This window comes from Quercus suber, unplaced genomic scaffold (genome assembly GCF_002906115.3).
Source record: "Quercus suber isolate HL8 unplaced genomic scaffold, Cork oak 2.0 scaffold_166, whole genome shotgun sequence".
NCBI lineage: Eukaryota > Viridiplantae > Streptophyta > Magnoliopsida > Fagales > Fagaceae > Quercus > Quercus suber.
Genome location: NW_027069627.1, coordinates 734,753 through 752,906, shown reverse-complemented (window position 1 = coordinate 752,906; position 18,154 = coordinate 734,753). Strand labels below are relative to the sequence as shown.

At 32.4% G+C, this 18,154-nt stretch overlaps 1 protein-coding gene across 1 annotated transcript; it reads right to left on the bottom strand.

Annotated features, from left to right (window-relative positions):
- Positions 1–8,236: 8,236 nt before the first annotated feature.
- On the bottom strand, positions 8,237–16,853 carry LOC136069392 (uncharacterized). The gene is made up of 3 exons (XM_065777855.1): positions 16,743–16,853; positions 8,351–8,848; positions 8,237–8,293 (listed from the first exon to the last, which is right to left on the bottom strand). The coding sequence occupies exons 1-3, from the start codon at positions 16,851–16,853 to the stop codon at positions 8,237–8,239; spliced, it is 666 nt and encodes a 221-aa protein (XP_065633927.1).
- Positions 16,854–18,154: the final 1,301 nt, after the last annotated feature.

The following is an 18,154-nucleotide window of genomic DNA, read 5'->3' as shown; positions in this document are numbered from 1 at the left end:
TTTGTGTTTATTTTTATAGGTGATTACAAGATACAAGTTTTTGATAATCAGGATACTTGAAAAGTTTATAACTTATGCTGCTACAAAATGATATTGCAACCAAGTTTGTTTGGGGCCCTTGTGATTAGGTTTTAAGACTTTTTTTTTTCTTTTCTTTTCTTTTTTTTATGAATAGGTTTTAGGATATTATGTATAATTAATTTGAGATATCAATATTTCTTTCATATACTTCTGACTAATTTAGTTATTTTTATATTTATGTTTGGTTTACTTATTTTTATATTTATTATATCTTTTTTAGCCTTTGTTGTTATTGTGCTACTATAAATGTTATTTATGCTTTTTTTTTTCTTTTTCTGCTTTTAAAGTAAAATTTATTTATTATTTTAATGGGTTACATTTTTGTATTTAATTAAAATAGAGAATTTTCATATATCATCTTACAATATCATTTACCTAATCCATCGGAGAGAGATTGATTTCGTAAGTTTGACTAGTAGCTAGATATAGTAATAATAATAATAATAATAACAACAACAAATAAATCAACATTAACCATTAATTGGATTCATGTGTAAAAATATATGACATTTTTGTTATGTTCTTTTTGTCATTTATCATTCATTTAGATTGTTAACATCTTCAAAGCAAGCTACTAGTTTGTTAAACAATCCGAACACTATAAAAGTTTTTAATTAAAGTTATTTAGTTAAAAAACCTCTATAATTAAAGATTTACAGTTTAAAAAACTTTATGGGATATGAAGTATGCATAATGTATCCTATTTTCTACAATTGAAACTAGAAGATGGCATTAGGATCACATTTTTTCAACCTAACAAATAATTCTTATTTTTTACAATTCAAACCAAAGGATGAGATTTTTTCAACATAACAAAGAATATGGGGAAATTTTTATGGGAAATTGAAGAGGCTGTGAAAACACTTAATTACTTATTCATATTTCTCTAAAGAATTTCCTAAAATGGTTTACTAACATATGCCAAAAAGTGTGTATATATATATATAGTTTTACTAACATGTGCGGCATAAATTAGTAAACTACTTTAAATAATTTTGTATAAGAAAGCCAAAAAGTGATTAACTTTTTTAATAGTTTTTTCAATTTCTCATAAAAAAGTTTTCTAAAACAGACAATTAATACGTAGCCTAGGAGTATATACATTAACCAGACCATATAAGAGTCTAATGGTTCTGGGTACGTGATCAACAAACTAAGTGAGGGTGCAAAAAAGAGGTATTTGCTTCTCTCGCTAAATCATTTTGATTTGATAAAACAAGAATGTCATGGTCAAACAATTTTTCGATGCAGAAGACATATCACGTAAACAATTTTGTACGAATTATTTTTTCGGTCACTTGTTTTGTGGTAACCTATGCAATACAATAATACCCACTCATAATAATCCCAATGAACCCCACACAGAACACTATATTGGGGGTGTGTGTGAATATTTTAACCTCTATTAATTTTGAAGGAGTAGAAACCAATCATTGGAAGATATGATTGGTCACCAAAATCTTATTTATTTTATTTTCTAATTCATCTAGGAAACTCATAAAGGCTCTTAAGCTAAATACTAAAAAATAAAAGAACATCTTGAACCAGAAAGTGTATTTATGTGCGGAAGAAGGGGCTAGGCACCCCACAATCCCTATCCAAAAAAATAGTACCTCGTTTCACATTTAATCTTAAAATCTCACCATTTAAACAACAACTAAAATATTTAGTATTTGATTTTAAAAAGAATGAACACATGTGAAGTGAAGCAATGATCAAATTTATCCTACAATGACATGTGAGTAATGACATGAATCTATCTAAGTCGACATGTAAACAATATATTTTATAAAGCAGGATGAAATAAATATAAACATGTGATTGCATGACATTTTTAAGAGAGATAATTTGAAGAAGGGAATGGAGGTTACTAATTTTGGTTCTGTTTTCTGCTGTTTGCTCTGCTTCTCCTTGTTCTGCTCCTTTGCTCTGTTGCTAGTATTGTGACGTCTCTGCTCTGCTTCTTCTTTTCTTCACTTTTCTTTGATGCAGATATCTGTTGTTGCTGCTGCTTGTGCTTCTTGAAAGGAAGAAACTTTCTGTGTTTTTTTATGATTATTTGATGGAGAGTATGAGGGTTGATGGAGGATTGGAGTTTCTGCTATTTGATTTCGGGTTTGGGAAAAAGCAAGGAATTTTATGGGTTTTCATGTTGGTTTGTTTCTGGTGTTTTGAGGGGCTGTGTTTTGGGTTGCTGTTGTAGTTGTGGTGTTTGTGAAAGGAAGGGGAACTATATCTAAGATGTTTTGTGTTGGTGAATAGGGAAAAAGAAGGGATTTTGCTGGCTATTTTTGGGTTTCTCGTTTGAAGGTATCCTGTGAGGTGGTTTTTGTAGCTTTGGAATGGTTGATGATGACTGTTGTATGGTGTTTTCGGGTGGTTGTGAAAAGAATGAGAACTTTGCGGGACTTAGGATGTTGGCTGTTGGGGTTTTGAGTAGAGGTTAGGGATGTTGAAATATGAAAACCAAAAGGGTTAGCTGACCAATCGTGGGAATGGAGATACGCGGAGTCCTTTGAGGTTGTGCCTCCCAAGGGGGCAGACGATGATTCTTCTCTCAACTGGAAAAAGATAAATATAGGAGGACACCTTCTACAGCAAAGAAGCCAAAGTTAAGAGTAATCCCACCAGTCCTTGCAAAATCCAAAATGCTATCAATTTTACACATTTTTCTTCTAAAACACCTCCACATCTGTCCTTCTAAACTAGTGTAAATTTCCATTTTGCTACAGTAACCGTGTATATACACGGTTACTGCAGCTTTGCATTCTAATGTTTTATGAATTTCATAATTTTGCTCCTTTTTTGTTTGTTCTCTTCTACATCTGCAAAACAAACTCAAGACTTCTGCTCTCTCTTATCATCTTCTTCTTCCTCTGATACACACAAACACACCCACACAGACAAACCAATACAGACGCACAAGCACACTCACGCATACAAACCAACACAGACGCACAAACACACCCACAGAGTTTGTGGGTCGACGGAAATGGAACTGGATGCTTATGGATCGGTGCCGGCAACGGAGATCGGCGAAGAAATGACTGAGTTTGTGGATCAAAGTTTGTGGGATTTGATGCTTGTGGTGCTTGTGGTGAAGGGATGATCTGACCGTGAGAGAGAGAAGAAGAAGATGCTTTAAATGGAGAAAAGGTGATATAACTGTGAATGGATGGAAGAAGAAGATAGGGTGTGAATCTGACCTAACGGAGTAATGAGACAAGTACGAAAGAAAAAGATAGAAAGATAGGGACAAAATATAAGATAATAATAATAAATAATAAATGATAAAATAAAAAAAATAAAAAATAAAAAAGATGGAAGGTAAAATAAAATATATATATATATATATTTAATATAAAATAGACAGAAAAATTTAACCTGAATGATGCTACTTGTAATTAGCTACTTTAGCTTGAAAGTTAAACTTTAAATAAAAAATAATTTATTAACGGAGGGTATTATACTATTTTAATATGTTAATAGTTATGGTTATTGTTTTTTGTGTTAAATATGTTATTTTTTATATTATTTATATTATTTTAATGTGTTGAATGTTAAAATAAAATCTATAATGTTAGATGTAGGGTCTAGTTTCTCTACGTAAACCCAAAGACAATTAATTTGTAGAGTATGGGTTGAAGAACTAGAGTGGACAAGGGAGTTTTTCCGCAAAAGATTATCACTTCTTTTCTTATTTATTGATCAGCTTCGCCCACATTCCATGCCCCGTTTCATACCCTCTCCCTCTATTATATAGCCACTCTCACTCTCATCCCTACCGTCCACGTGCTCCCATCCGTGGACGTGCTCAAGTACCTGTCACGTCAGGCAGCTGCTTTTCATCTCTGTGTGAGTGGCGGTAGGTCATGAAACACTGTTCAGGTGTCTTCTCCACATAAATGCGGCAGAAAAGCTGTTGCAATGCATTGAATACGGTGGCAGCAGCCTTTCCCTCAGATATTTCTTCATCCTTATCGTTTTTGAGTGTGCTTTGAGCTTATCTTGATCAGGTGGTCCTCGGACGATCAACCAGGCTTTCTCCGGCTCAATTAGTCTCCGCTATCATACCAGGGTAAAACTCCTCCCGGACAGGAAATGTCCTCCTCGGACTGGAGACATCCTCCTCGGAAAGCAATGATCCTCTGCCCAGAGGATTCCGCTCCAATCTGGACCTTGCATTCTACTCATCCTTCTCTTCGGATGTGAAACAGTTCTCTCGTGGGTGTTCGGCCCGTTAATTTGGGCCTGATCCTTTTATCCCCCACATTAGATATATTGTAGAATAAGTTCTTAAAATAGATAAAATAATTTTTTAAGTTATTAAATGCTAAAAATTTTAAATTCTTTGTTGTGAATGGCATGTGGATTGGAATGGAAATGGATAAGAACGTGGCGTGGCTATTTATTTAACGTCATGGAAATTTTCTAGCAATTGAGACAAAACTTAATTCACCTGCATCAGAAATTTAGAGTATAACTTTTCTGTTTTGATTAATTCAAAGTATAACTTAAATTGCAATTAAGGATCTTAATTTAAATCAACAGTTATAACGGAAACTTATCATGCTAATTAATTTAGAGAAATTAACTTGAGATAGGTTCAAGTTACAACTTGTGTAACTTTACAAGAATTACACATTTTTTAGATCATTGATTCGTATTAGATCTAAGAGTGAAAAAAACACTCATAATCATGTATTTATTGTTCCCTATAAATTAGTAACTAAGGCATAAATTCTTCTTATTAAAAATAGAAAAATAAAAAACATCATTAACTCTTTGCTCTCCATCATCTTCATCTTGTCTCCCTCTCTCACATGGCCTTATGAGATCCATGCAATCTCCACATATTTGCTCTATTTACAGTGTGAACAAGCCATGTCTTCCCTTGGTCTAAGAAAATATAAAATATTCAAGGTGGCTCCGAGAGAATGGAGAAATTTGGACAAAGCTTTATATGTTTGATGTACTAAATATCAATTTGTGCCAAGATTTGACATTTTAGAGCATTCTCATCAGCTCTCTCATAAAAAATGTCATTTTAACACACCAAAATCCTACTTTATCATTTTAGCACATCATTTTATAATATCTCATTTATCAGGTGTTTTATTATCCCCTTTTATACATTAAAATAATATTTACACTACATTAAAATAATATATTAAACTCCTCCTCCAACAACAACAACAACTCCTCCACCACTGCTGCAACAATGGCCACCAACAACTTGCCGCAACAACACCGACAGCCACCACCAGCACAAACCCACATCCACCAACGGTACCTTTAAAAAAAAAAAATCCACAACAACCCAAAAACTAACCACCACAACTACCCAATAATCACCACCACAACCACCAAATTGCCGCCACAATCACAGTACCACTGCCACAACTAACCCACAACCCACCACATTCACAAACCTCAAAACCCATCCCAAATCAAACCAACTCACAGCTCAGGCAGCGAGATCGGCTTCAAGCGGGAGACGTCAGCGGCGAGATCGACTTCAAGCAGCTTCAGGCGAGATCGGTTTCAGCGGCTTGAGGTGCCTTTAGGCGAGCTCAACTTCAGGCGGCTTGAGGATGAGAGAGGAAGAGAATGAGAGTGAAGAGGGAGTTGTGGAGGATGACTATGGCTCCGACGAGATCGACGGCTTCGGCGAGATCAGCGGTGAGATTGGCGTGAGATTGGCAGCTTCAGCGAGATCGGCAAGAGAGAAGAACTCAGACGCAGAGAGAAAAGATGAGATAAAAGAGAGAGAGAGAGAGAGAGAGAGAGAGAGAGAGAGAGAGAAAGTCGTCGGAGTGAATATATGAGAGAGAACCCGATGAATAAACAAATAATAAAAAATTTTGGCATTGTTGTTCGTACCGTCTCATATTTGAGACGGTATTGTAGCATGTTTCAAAATTTTGAAACATTTAGAACAGCTGACGAGACTTGAATATTGGTATTTGGTGTGTCAAATGCCAAATATTTAGCATTTGACACACCTGATGAGAATGCTCTTAAGCCAAGGATAACTCGGAAGCATTTCATACCTGCACGTTGCTTGATAGTTAGCTGTGTTGTTTTTTTGTCTTCGAATATTGGAGATTTTTTTTTTTTTTGGGCTATGGAAATTCAAGTCTATTTGTCCAGAGAAAAAAAATCTGCAACTCAAAAAAATCTGCAACTTAAAAACATTGAGAATAGGCATTGTGCAAGGTTAGGGATGATTTAATTATGAGAGAAATAGAAAGTAGAAAATAATATAATATATTATGCTCTCAAATTAATTAGGTTAGCTAATATGGAAAACAATAAATTTTAAAGATTACATTGATTATAGTAATTTTCTAACCATTAGATTTCTTAGAAATCTACGGTCTAAAAAAATGTGTAACTTTCAAGAGTTACACCATGTGTAACTCGAACGCATCTCAATTAACTTAACATCTTATTATATAACACTAGCCTCATCACACTCACTTTGTGCGTGCGATGAGACATTTATTTTTTGTTTAATGTCATAATTTTTATTTTTAAAAAAAATTAGATTAGTTTATTTCAATGACATGGATTTATAGGAGAGTGTCCTATTTTGTAAGTATTTTAAGTAAAATTGGATATATATTTTTATTGGATTGTCTTCAAGTTTTCTCCCTATTAAAGGTAAGGTTTTTGAGTATTTTTAAACTACATAAAAGTCAAGTTCAAAGAAAAAATCTTCTAATAAATAATATAGATAATATTATTCAATATTTTCAAGAATCAAGTAAGTTTTAAAGTTTATTTGGATCAATTAAAAGAGAATTTGAAGAATAACTATTCTCCTCGTACTATCTCTTCGTAATATTAGCTTCCTTTTACTATATTCTCTTTATATTAACCACGTTCTTCAAAATTGTACTATGATTATTGAGTGCCACAATTTTATTCCCACTAAGGGCCTATTTGGCTGTGTTGCTTAAATAATAGTTTTTATTGTATAAACAATACAATATATATTTTTTCACTTACACGTATTTTCATAACATATAGACAAGTTACTAGAACAACATTACCAAACAGGCCATAAATAACAATTTGTTTTTATTGGTACATTTTAATATTAATTGACAAATATGTTTTTTTTTTTTTTTGAGAAACAATTGGCGAATAAGTTGAAATATTTACTTATGCTATTTATTTATATTGATTTTTGTAGTAATTGAAAAGGTGTAGGAGTTTCAAAAATAATGGAGAGTTATAGTATTGCATATAACACAAAGCCTTAATTCTAGATAACTCCTACTAATACAATAATAAGTATAATATTTATGAAAATAAATAATAAGTATAATATTTATGAAAATTAATTTGGTGACACGGCTCATTATTCTTAAGTGATTTATGTGAGCCTTTATATCATACGTGTGCCCATTTGCACCATTCCTATAATTACGTGTCTATATTATAACAATATTTATGTATATATGTAAGAAAGTCATTACAAGTACACATACTTTGAGAATGATTTGACAAAGATGGGTGTTCTTGTGGTGAAGGTTTTGCTCTGTCAACTAGTGTAAGTTTTTGCTCCAACGGTTACGCAAAATGTCTTAAATAGAACGAGTGTCATGCCGCATGTAACATGGTGATATTATATCTCATAATTTTTATTTTTATAGAACTCTTTATATGTAAGATGTTATTATTTATATGAATGCTCTGATACGAAAAGTAAAATTTCATTTATTTATTGTAAGCTTGTTACAAAGTTGTGAATTATCAAATTTTTTTATTATTTTAAATCATGGATCCAACAATTTCTTATAAAAAAGTTAGCATTATAAAATTTAAGTGAATTATGTTAACATGGCCATTAGAGCAATTGTTAATAGATTGTTTTAGAAAAGTTTTAACACAATTTTTACAAAAAAATATAAAAAGCTGTAAAAAAGAAAGTAATCGTTTTATTTTTTTTCCATAAAATATTTTTAAAAATATTTCCTATATTAATACCCTTAGGTCATCAATTAATTTTTTTATATTTTAAATATAAGATTAAATTCTATAAGAATATAGTATAAAATTCATATTTTATCCCTTACAATCCCAACATATCACATCATTTTATCATTTTTTTTTTTTTTTAAAACAACCATCTGAAATAAATTAATCAAAGAGCTACTACATCAGCAGAAACAAAGTTGACAACATCTGGAGGAACATACTCCTGTAGAAGGAAATGAAAATTTGGCTTTCCTAACTATAGCATCTGCCACAGCATTACCCAGCGTAAGAGTATGCAGAGTGACCAACTCTTTAAAGAGTTTAACAAATATAGAGTATCAAAAAGGAGGTGCCCAAAAGCTGAGTTAAACATAACACCATTCTTAAGAGCATTTATGATTATTTCTGTCATGACAGCGCGGCTCGATGCCAACAACTCCAACACAGCAACAGAGGAGGGGTTTACGATTCTCTTGGAGAGAGAAGCCAGGACCTGACCCCGAGAGTCCCTAATAACCACCCCAATTCCAACTTCATCAGTATCCGCGAAGACTGCCCCATCAAAGTTTGTTTTGATACATCCACTTCTCGGCGGCTTCCATTTCTCACCTCTGACTGGTTTCAACTTCACTGGCGCTGCATTGAATTTCCTGTACTCAAGGAGGTAGTGGCTGATTTCGCTTGGTAGCTGTGATGGTGGTGTGACTGTCTGATGCAAGCGAATTTTATTTCGCCTATTCCAGATGAACCAGGCCGTGACTGCAAACTGCTCCCTCGCCTGTGGTTTGGTGCTAAGCAACTTCCGAGATCAAAGAAATCACCTTGTCTTGTGATTGTGCTTATTCTTATCACACATTTAAGAATAAGCGCAACCACACATAAACAATTTTAATCCTCATATATAAATCCAACTAAATTAAAAATTTATTGAAATGTTATTAATTGTAGTAAGATGTATTAAATTTTAAATAAAATTCTGATATGACAATCATTTTTTGAAATATTTTACAATCTATTATTACCAAATTTGAACTCTTTAAATATATATCTTCTATTTATGTAAGATTTTGATAGTTTAAAATAATTTTGTGTTTAAAATACTTAATTTTATATTAAATTGAATATAAACTAAACATTTGTTTATGTATATAACGTATTTTTTATACAATAATAATGTATATAGTTATTTATGATTTTTTTTTTTTTTAGAATCGTTATTTATGAATATTTTAATCTAAGAGTGCAGTTTGTGTTTAAAGGAATTATTGATTTTGGAGGGAAAAAGCATAAAAACATAATTTTAACTATATATAAAAATGATGCGATCGGTTAAGTGAAACTGAAAAGGAGAGGATAATGAATATTGAAAATAATATGTTCAAAAAAGCATTCTAGATTCTAGTCCTTTTATAAATTATTAATTAGTATTTTTTTTAAATATATATATCTCATGACACACACCTCGCAATAAGAGTTGCATTAAGCCATTAACTAATGCAGGACTAGCCATCAGATTTTTTTAATTTTTCATAAACAACTTCCTGACAAATTTTGTGGTTTAGAATTTTCCACGAAAATAACGTTTCTTTTAGAATTTTCCACGAAAATCGTTTTGTTTATCTTCCTGACACAGAGCTAGCTGTATTTGCGGCTGTTTCTGATTTTTCCCGCATGCTCGATCCACATAAAATCTGCATTAACGTGATGAGTCTCATCATGAGAACGCTCTTGGGAAAATCTTTGAATCAGTATACAACGTTTATCTTCTACGTGATTAAGAAAGCAAACCTGGCACGAGAACATCAGAGAAAGTTTACGTTGTTTCGAAACCAATTAAAAATTGACACATTTGTTCAATGGACCGACACCAAGCAAATAACGAAAACACCCCCCTAAATTCTTTTGAAAGTCCCGTCTCTTTTTTCTCTTTTCACCTCCGCTGACGCTCTGAAGTCTGAAATGGCAATTAATTTGATCTCTTTCTCCCTCTGAAAATCGCAGTAATCAATCACATTTCTACTTTCAGACAGGACAAGGCATTCGATGAATGGGGTATGCTACTTTGCGTGAAGAAGAAGAAAAGTTATTTCACTTTAACTTTTGCACTTTCAGACAAGACAAGCATCCGGTGAATGAGAATAGTCCGACAATACTTTGAAAAGTGCTTTGATTGAGAGCTGATGGAATTCGTTTGAATAGTTAAAATTTAAAATAAAAAAATAAATTTAAATTTCAACAATTAAATATAAAAAAATGAGTAAATATTAAAAAATATAAATTATAACTAACTTGAAATTCATTAAATTTTCTCCAAAAAGAGATTTATTAACTTTTGCTAGTTTTTTTATTTTTTGAAATCATTAAATCCATCAATTTATAATTTCTATGTTTTTATATATAAAAAAGTCCACACTTTCTAATCTTAATGCTTGGGATTATTATTATTCATTAAAAAATATATATTTTAGATCAACCCCACCGTCTTCCACAACCAATTCCATTTTAGATTTAGGTTGCATTTGTTTCGCCTGAAAACACTTTCAGAAAATCATTTTACACTCTTGTGTGTGTTTGGCAGCTAGAAAAAATACAGTCAACAAAAAATTAAATACACTTTGACCCAAAAAAATCCACTTTGAAGCGTAAAATCATTTACTCTTTGATTTTAAATGATTTTACCTTCAAAGCGTTTCCGGAAAACACATCCGAAGAGAAAGAGTGAGAGAGAGCTCAAGCACACACCCAGAGACAGAGAGAGAGCTAGAAGGGAAAGTGAAGAAAGCAACCGATCTCGTCGCCGGAATCAGACCCACCCACCACTCTCGTCGCCGATATTAGACCCACCCACCGATCTCGTCACCGTCACATCCTTTAGACCCACCCACCGTGATTGAACCCACAGTGACCCTCTCGCCATCAAACCCAAATCAAACCCATTTTCTTGTTGTCGTCACCTCTAGATCGAACCCACCGTGACCCTCATCGCCGTCAAACCCAGATCGAACCCATTTTCTCATCACCATCACCTCTAAATCGAACCCACTGTGATCCTCGTCGATGAGTGACCCGCCACCTCTAGATTGAACCCACTCGCCTCTCTCTCTTCCTTCTTCTCTCAATTTGACCAGATTTGATGAATTTTTTGGTTTGGTTTGATATTATATATTTGTTTGGAAGATGAGAAAATGTGAGCATCAAGTTGTGTTTTCCATAGTATTTTCAAGAGTACAATCAAATACTTAAAAATATTTTTCAAAGTATTTTTTAAAATGCCACCAAACACCTGAAAATATTTTCTTTTCCTGAAAATACTTTCACCTAAAAATATTTTACACTTTGGAAAATATTTTACATTGAACCAAACACAGCCTTACTCTTAGTGTTTTTAATGAAAAGCCATTCCTTTGCAATATCGCTTCTGTTGCACTTGTTCCCCTCATCTGTCAGTAGGGGTGTGCATGGGTCAAGTTAAGGGTATTTTTTGACCCAACTTATTATGGTGGGTTAAAAAAAATTCAACCCAACTCAACCCATATATCACATAAATCCAACCCAACTCATATGGGTCAGGTTGAGTTAGGTTGAACCCAGAGGTTGGACAAAAAACTAAGAAAAACATAGAGAAAAAATAAATACTGATCCACTACGGTAAGAGAAATAAATAGATAGAGTGAGTGAGTGAGGGAGAAGCGAGAGAAAGAGAAATAGAGCGAGAGAGAAAAAACATTGAGAAACTTTACCTAACATTGGAAGAGAGAGCTACCACTGGAAAGATAGAACCACCGCTGAGGCGGTGATGATAGCTAATGGATGACAGTAGTCCATAAGAGGGAGAGAAGGTTAGGGTTCAAATAGCAATGAAGTGGGAGAGGGGAGTGGGAGGTGACACATTAAGAGAAAAGGTTCAAGGGTTTGTGTGAACTAATTGGCTTTTATATAGAATAAGAAGAGCTGGTTATTTAAAAAAATTTATTAATTATATAATATATTTTAAATATATAAGTGTGTTGGGTCGGGTTTGGCGGGTTTAGAATTTTATAACCCGAACCCAACCTAACCCGCTATCAAAAAAAAATTTGTAGCCCAACCCAACCCACCAAGTCCTAAAAACCGACTCAACCCGGTGGATTGGGTTGGGTTGGGTTAGATTTAGTGGGTTGGTTGCACACCCCTATCTGTCAGATTAGCCCCTTTGTCACCTAGTCCAAACAACTTCATGTCAATCATATCTTGATTATCGTGCTCAAACTAAAAATGCCCAATTTATGCTTTTGTAATGTATTTTTTCGTGTGGCTTTGCCTAACATTCGAATGTGCCATGTGTAGCTCTTCATTCATGTATTCTTTTACCTAGTTTAAAAATTTTCAAAAAAAAAAAATTTGAATATAGAAAAGATAAATGATATATCCACAACATTTTCACAACAAATCATAAGTGATAAGTTGTTACTAGTTGTTATTGTTGAGGCAAAAAAGTAATCTTAGTGTTAAGTTTAAATTTGATCTAATAACAACTAACCACTTATGATTTGTTATGAAAATGTTGTGGACGTAGCACCTCTCGGCAGAAAATCAAATTGCACACTAATAAGAGGCCGAATTGATGAATCTGATCCTAGACTGAAAGGCTTCCGAAAATAGAGTTTTTTTTTTTTTTTTTTCTTTAGTGTTTATTTTTTGGGTGGCGGGTAGGAATGACCATAGGTAGGGTATGGATACCCAATTAACTTATCCATGGGTACCCAATTACTTTACTCAATTAATACTCATACCCAATTGTTATCCCGTTTGTTTACCCCATAGAAATTTATACCCTACCCAAACTCGATTTTTATAAAATTACCAAATATGCTAAAAAAAACCATTAAAATGACCAAAATATCATCAAAATCTTAAAAATGAACAAAATACCCATGAAATCTCTAAAATAACCAAAATACCCCTAGGAGCACTAGCATTGGGGGGGTGTAAACACCCTCCAGTTACTATTTTACAACCTAAGCTACTCAAAACCCACTCCATCCGGGTTTGCAAACTTTAAAAAAAAAATAAAAAATAAAAAATTGCAACCTATGAATAGTATGGTTGCATATATGCAACCTAAAGAGTATTCCCATCCAGGATTCCAAAAAAGTTATATTTTACAACCTCAAAATCTACTTTATTTATTTACCATTTCATTTTACAACTTACTCAACATCTTAGTTTCTATTTTTATATATAACTCATTAAAATGATATAAACTATAACATCAAATAATATATTTAAAAAAAAAATCATGTTTCTCTCTCTTCTCTTTCATTTATTTTTCCTCTCTTCACCTTTCTCAATTAAAATAATAGTATTTTTTTATTTTTTTTACATCCAAGTAAACCATTGGTTCTATATATAAGAACCAACTATTCACTAGTTCTAAATTTTTTTAAGAACCCATACCCGGATGGAGCAACATTTTTGAGATTTTGGATGTAAAATAGCAACTAGGGGGTGTTTACACCCCCCCAATGCTAGTGCTTACTGTTCATAGGTTGTAAACAAATATATATTATTTTAAAATGTGGTTGTGTGTGAAGAGAAAAAGTGGGTGGAAAAAGAAAGAGAATAATACTTTTTATTATTTTATTAGGTAGTTTATATTATTTTATTGAGTTAAATGTAAAAATAAAAACTGGGATGTAAGGTGAGTTGTAAAATGAGTTTTGTAAAATAGATAAAGTAGTGTTTGAGGATGTAAATTTTTTTTTTTTTTTGCATCCCCAGATTCTAATGCTCTAATATCTCTAAAATCACCAATTATGCTAAAAAAACTTCTAAAATGACCAAAATATCTCAAAATCTGAGCAAAATACCCATAAAACTTATAAAAGAACTAAAATACCCCCAAAATCACCAAATATGCTCAAAAACTACTCAAAGTTACCAACATACCTCCTAAACCACTGGTAGGTGTACCTATTGAAACAACATTGTTTCAATGAGATTTGTTTTGTTGAGAGAAAGACAAGAAGTTTTAATGAGGTTACATGACATTTAACAACCAATTAGTGATTGACTGTAATGGACGAAGTGACCTTAACTAATTGGTTTAAGAATTTTTAAATATAAACTATCAAAATCAGGATTGACCTAAACATATATTTCATAGTACTCTTAATTTTCATAAAAGAATGATAGATAAATTGGTAATATACTACAAGTCACTCACTACTAACTGGATAACCTTGTTAATAATATAATAATACTTTCATTTTTCACAACGTGGTTCATATTTTTTTCATTAATTTTGAATTAGTTTATTTGGGAAAAACTATTAAATTTTGCGAAGAGAATCTAATTAAGTACTCTTCTTTTCATAATTAATTTATAAAGAATGACCAAGAAAAATATATATTATTAAAATCTGTAGCCTTCCTTCTTCTTTTCTTTTTTTTTTTCTTTTTTTTGATGGAAATAAAAATCTGTAGTTGTTGTGGACTGTGGACATTTGCGAGAAAAAAAAAATCTTATAATACATAGAAAATATCAAATTGAATAAATTACCAATTATTGACATAGAGCTCGAGCCTACATCTAGTCAAACTATCACCTGGACTAAAACCTAGCACAATTTATTTTTAGAGAATCAAACTAAATTTTTAAATAAAAACTAATTTTAAGACAAAAAATATAAATCAGCAGAAGTTCATAAAGCTGTGCATAGCTGACATCTGTACAAACAAAATGCGTTTGAACATGGATTGCAATAGCTATCAAGGGTTGAAATTAAGAGTGGAAAAAATAGCATTTAATTTCAACCCTTGAATAAAAAAAAATAATTTAAATATTAAAAATAAAAATAGTAAAATAAAATTGTGTTGGGGGGTAATTGCATCAATCCAAATCCTTTGAACATACTATATGAAACTATGTTACCTTGTCACTAGCTCTTTGTTTTTCCTGTCAAGTTAAAGTTTGTTAGAAAAACTAAATTATACTAACTTGAAGAGAGAATTATAATCAATAGTACATCTAAATCCAAAAATCAACAATTAATATCATATCATAGGTTTTGTCCAAAAAACGTTTTGATAGGGATCGCGAGATTAAAAAAATTGTGGCCTACATGGCTTCTAAGTTATGAATGATGCACATTTTTATTCTTTTGTAAACCTATGCATGGGTTAAAAATTCTGCCCTTTTCAATTTATGGTTTTAAAAGCATCCATTCATGCATAAATTCTTATCTATTTTAGTGTAAAAATTTTATTTTTCTATTTTATACTGACATTCTTAAAAAAAACACTTCCAAAAGTTATTTTAATAAAATATTAATTCTTCATTCAACCACTTTTCTTAAAATACCCACATCACTCACACATACCCACCAACCCAATGAACCAAGAAAGAAGTAAAATATATTTTTACACAAACAATGGTTGTATAAATTTATATAAATACGCATAATTTAAAAAAAAAAATTGATGGATATAATTTTTTGGGTTGTTTTGTTAAAATTTTACATTTATGTCATTTTACATTGATTAATGTAAGTGCTCTTAAAGTGAAGTCATAATAATTTCGGCAAGCTAAGCCACTGTAAAATAGTTGTATATTGAAAATCACCCTTGCATTTAAGAAAAAACTAATTTATTAAAAAAAAGAAGGAGAAGAAAATTAGTTTAGGTACTTTTCAGTTATTAGTAATAAGGGTGCTCGAGTAAATAACTAATAAGTAATAACTATGTGCAAATTCAACGACCAACTTCATCAGCAATTTATATGCAAAAAATTTACTACTCACATCGGCTCACTATTGCAATTTCTTTAAAATTTTATCAATTATCATAACGTGATCCAAGTTTATTTCATTAATTTCGAATTAGTTTATGTAGGATAAACTATTAAATTTTGGGAAAAGAATCTAATCAGGTAACTTTCTTTTCCTTCTAAAAAAAAAGTAATTTTCTTTTCACAATTGTGTTACATATAGAAAATGACAAAAATATATAACTTATAAAAATAGCTTGAAAGGACCGCACGTGTTGTGTATTTGAGAAAAAATATCTTAGAAGATATGGATGAGGTTTAGAATAAGAGTGGTTTGTGGAGGTTTGCTAGATTCCGAAGAGGGGAAAAAAAAAAGACAAAAGAATTGGTAAAAACAGAGGAGAGAGAGCATTTAATTAAGGAATACGCTAGCAACATTAATGATTACTGTGCTTAAAGAGTAAACGAGAACAAGAAGTGCAAAGAGCTCATCAATTTATAAAAAGAAGTGCAAGAAATTAGAGGAGGTTTTGCTAAGAGCATCCACAGCAGTGGAGCTAAAAATTTAGTTATATGACACTACAAAAAGTTATTTTATCTATTTTACCTACTCACTTTATAAAACATCCAGAAGCAATAGATCTATTTTAGCTTTCAACACAATAAAATAATATAAATATTATAATAAAATAATATATCCACTGTAATAAACAACAATCACAACTACCACAACCACTACCGCTGCCACCGCCGCTACCACCGCCGCCCCCACCACTGCAATGATATTTTTTTACCACTTCAATTAAATATCCCTTCTTTATTTTTTCTTTATTATTTTTTATTCTCTCTTTCTCTCTCTTTCTCTCTATCTCTTTCTCTTTCTTTGAACCAAGATGAACCAGCCATAGCGTCTTCTAAATACCCACCTCCAAATCATCGAGACTCATGTCTCGGCCGAGTCGCACTGCGCAGTCTACAAGGAATAGTTCCAACTCGGATCCAAGGCTCGTGAAATGCCATGCAAACACATATACCATTCCGATTGTATCCTCCCATGGTTCTCTCTCCGAAACTCTTGCCTGGTTTGTCGGCACAAGTTGCTGAGCGAGTGAGAGCAAATTTGAAATGAGAGCGAGGCTGAGATTGCAGTTGAGGCAGAGGAGATGGTGGGATTGACGATTTTGAGGTTACCAGGAGGTGGGTTTGTGGGTTGTGCCATGGGTTTGTGATCTTTCTCTCTACTCTAACCGATCTACCATGGGTTTGTGATTTGTGATGTGGGTTTGTGTTTTATGGTGGTTGTATGGAATTTGGACCGGCGTTGCTTCAATCTTTCTCTCTACTCTATCTTTATGGGTTTGTGTTTTGTGATGTGGGTTTGGTGGATTGACGTTGCTGGTGGTTCGATTCAGTGTTTTTCTAGTGGCTGGGTGTCTGATTCGGTGGGTTTTATATGGATTTTATGAGCACCACCACTGGCGAGTTGGCCGGCATAGAAGAGAAGAGATGAGGGATGTTGGAGAGAGAGAAAGAAAGAAAAAGAGAAAATATTATTTTAATGAGAGAAGAGAGAGAAGTTTAATAAAATATTATTATTATTTTTAGCTTCTTGCTACAGTGCACAGCTATAGAAGCTAAAAAATTTTAGTTATGGTTCCGCTATTGTAACATGCATTTTTGTATTTTGGTGACTACTGCCTAAAGACGTGAAAGTGAGGCCATGAGCTACATATGAATACAAACATCCCTTTAGGTTAAAGGGTTTTCTGAGCCAAAATCTCTGATGATTCTCTTAGGTGTGCTCTAACGCCCTAGCCAATATTAATAGAGACGACATCTATGACTAATAGGGTACACTCAATTCACATTAGTGTGTTAGACTATCTGCAACATGTGGTTAAAGTTGGAGTAATCACAGAACAGGGATTTAAGCACATTTAATTATAATATCAGAAGTCGGTGGCAAACCAACGAACATAATAGGCTTCAAGGAGTGGTAGTGCTGACATTTTTTTCATTCTTTATTATTTTTTCTTGTCTTGTATACTAGGCTAATTGAGTAGCACTGATGTGCAATAGGACCCTTTATTATTTTTGTGCAGTAGGATCCTTTATTATTTTTGTACTTTTTGTCCATTTATTAATACAGATGCTACCTTCTCGGTAATAATAAAAAAAAAAAAAAAAAAAACTCTAATAAAGCCAAGCTTTATTTATTTATTTATTTTTTGATAGGAAAGCAATGCTTTAATTGTTATTGTATAGTCACCACTTACCATCACTAGTATGGTAATTAACTAGGCCTAGAATAAAACTTTTTTATCTTCTCCTAAAAAAA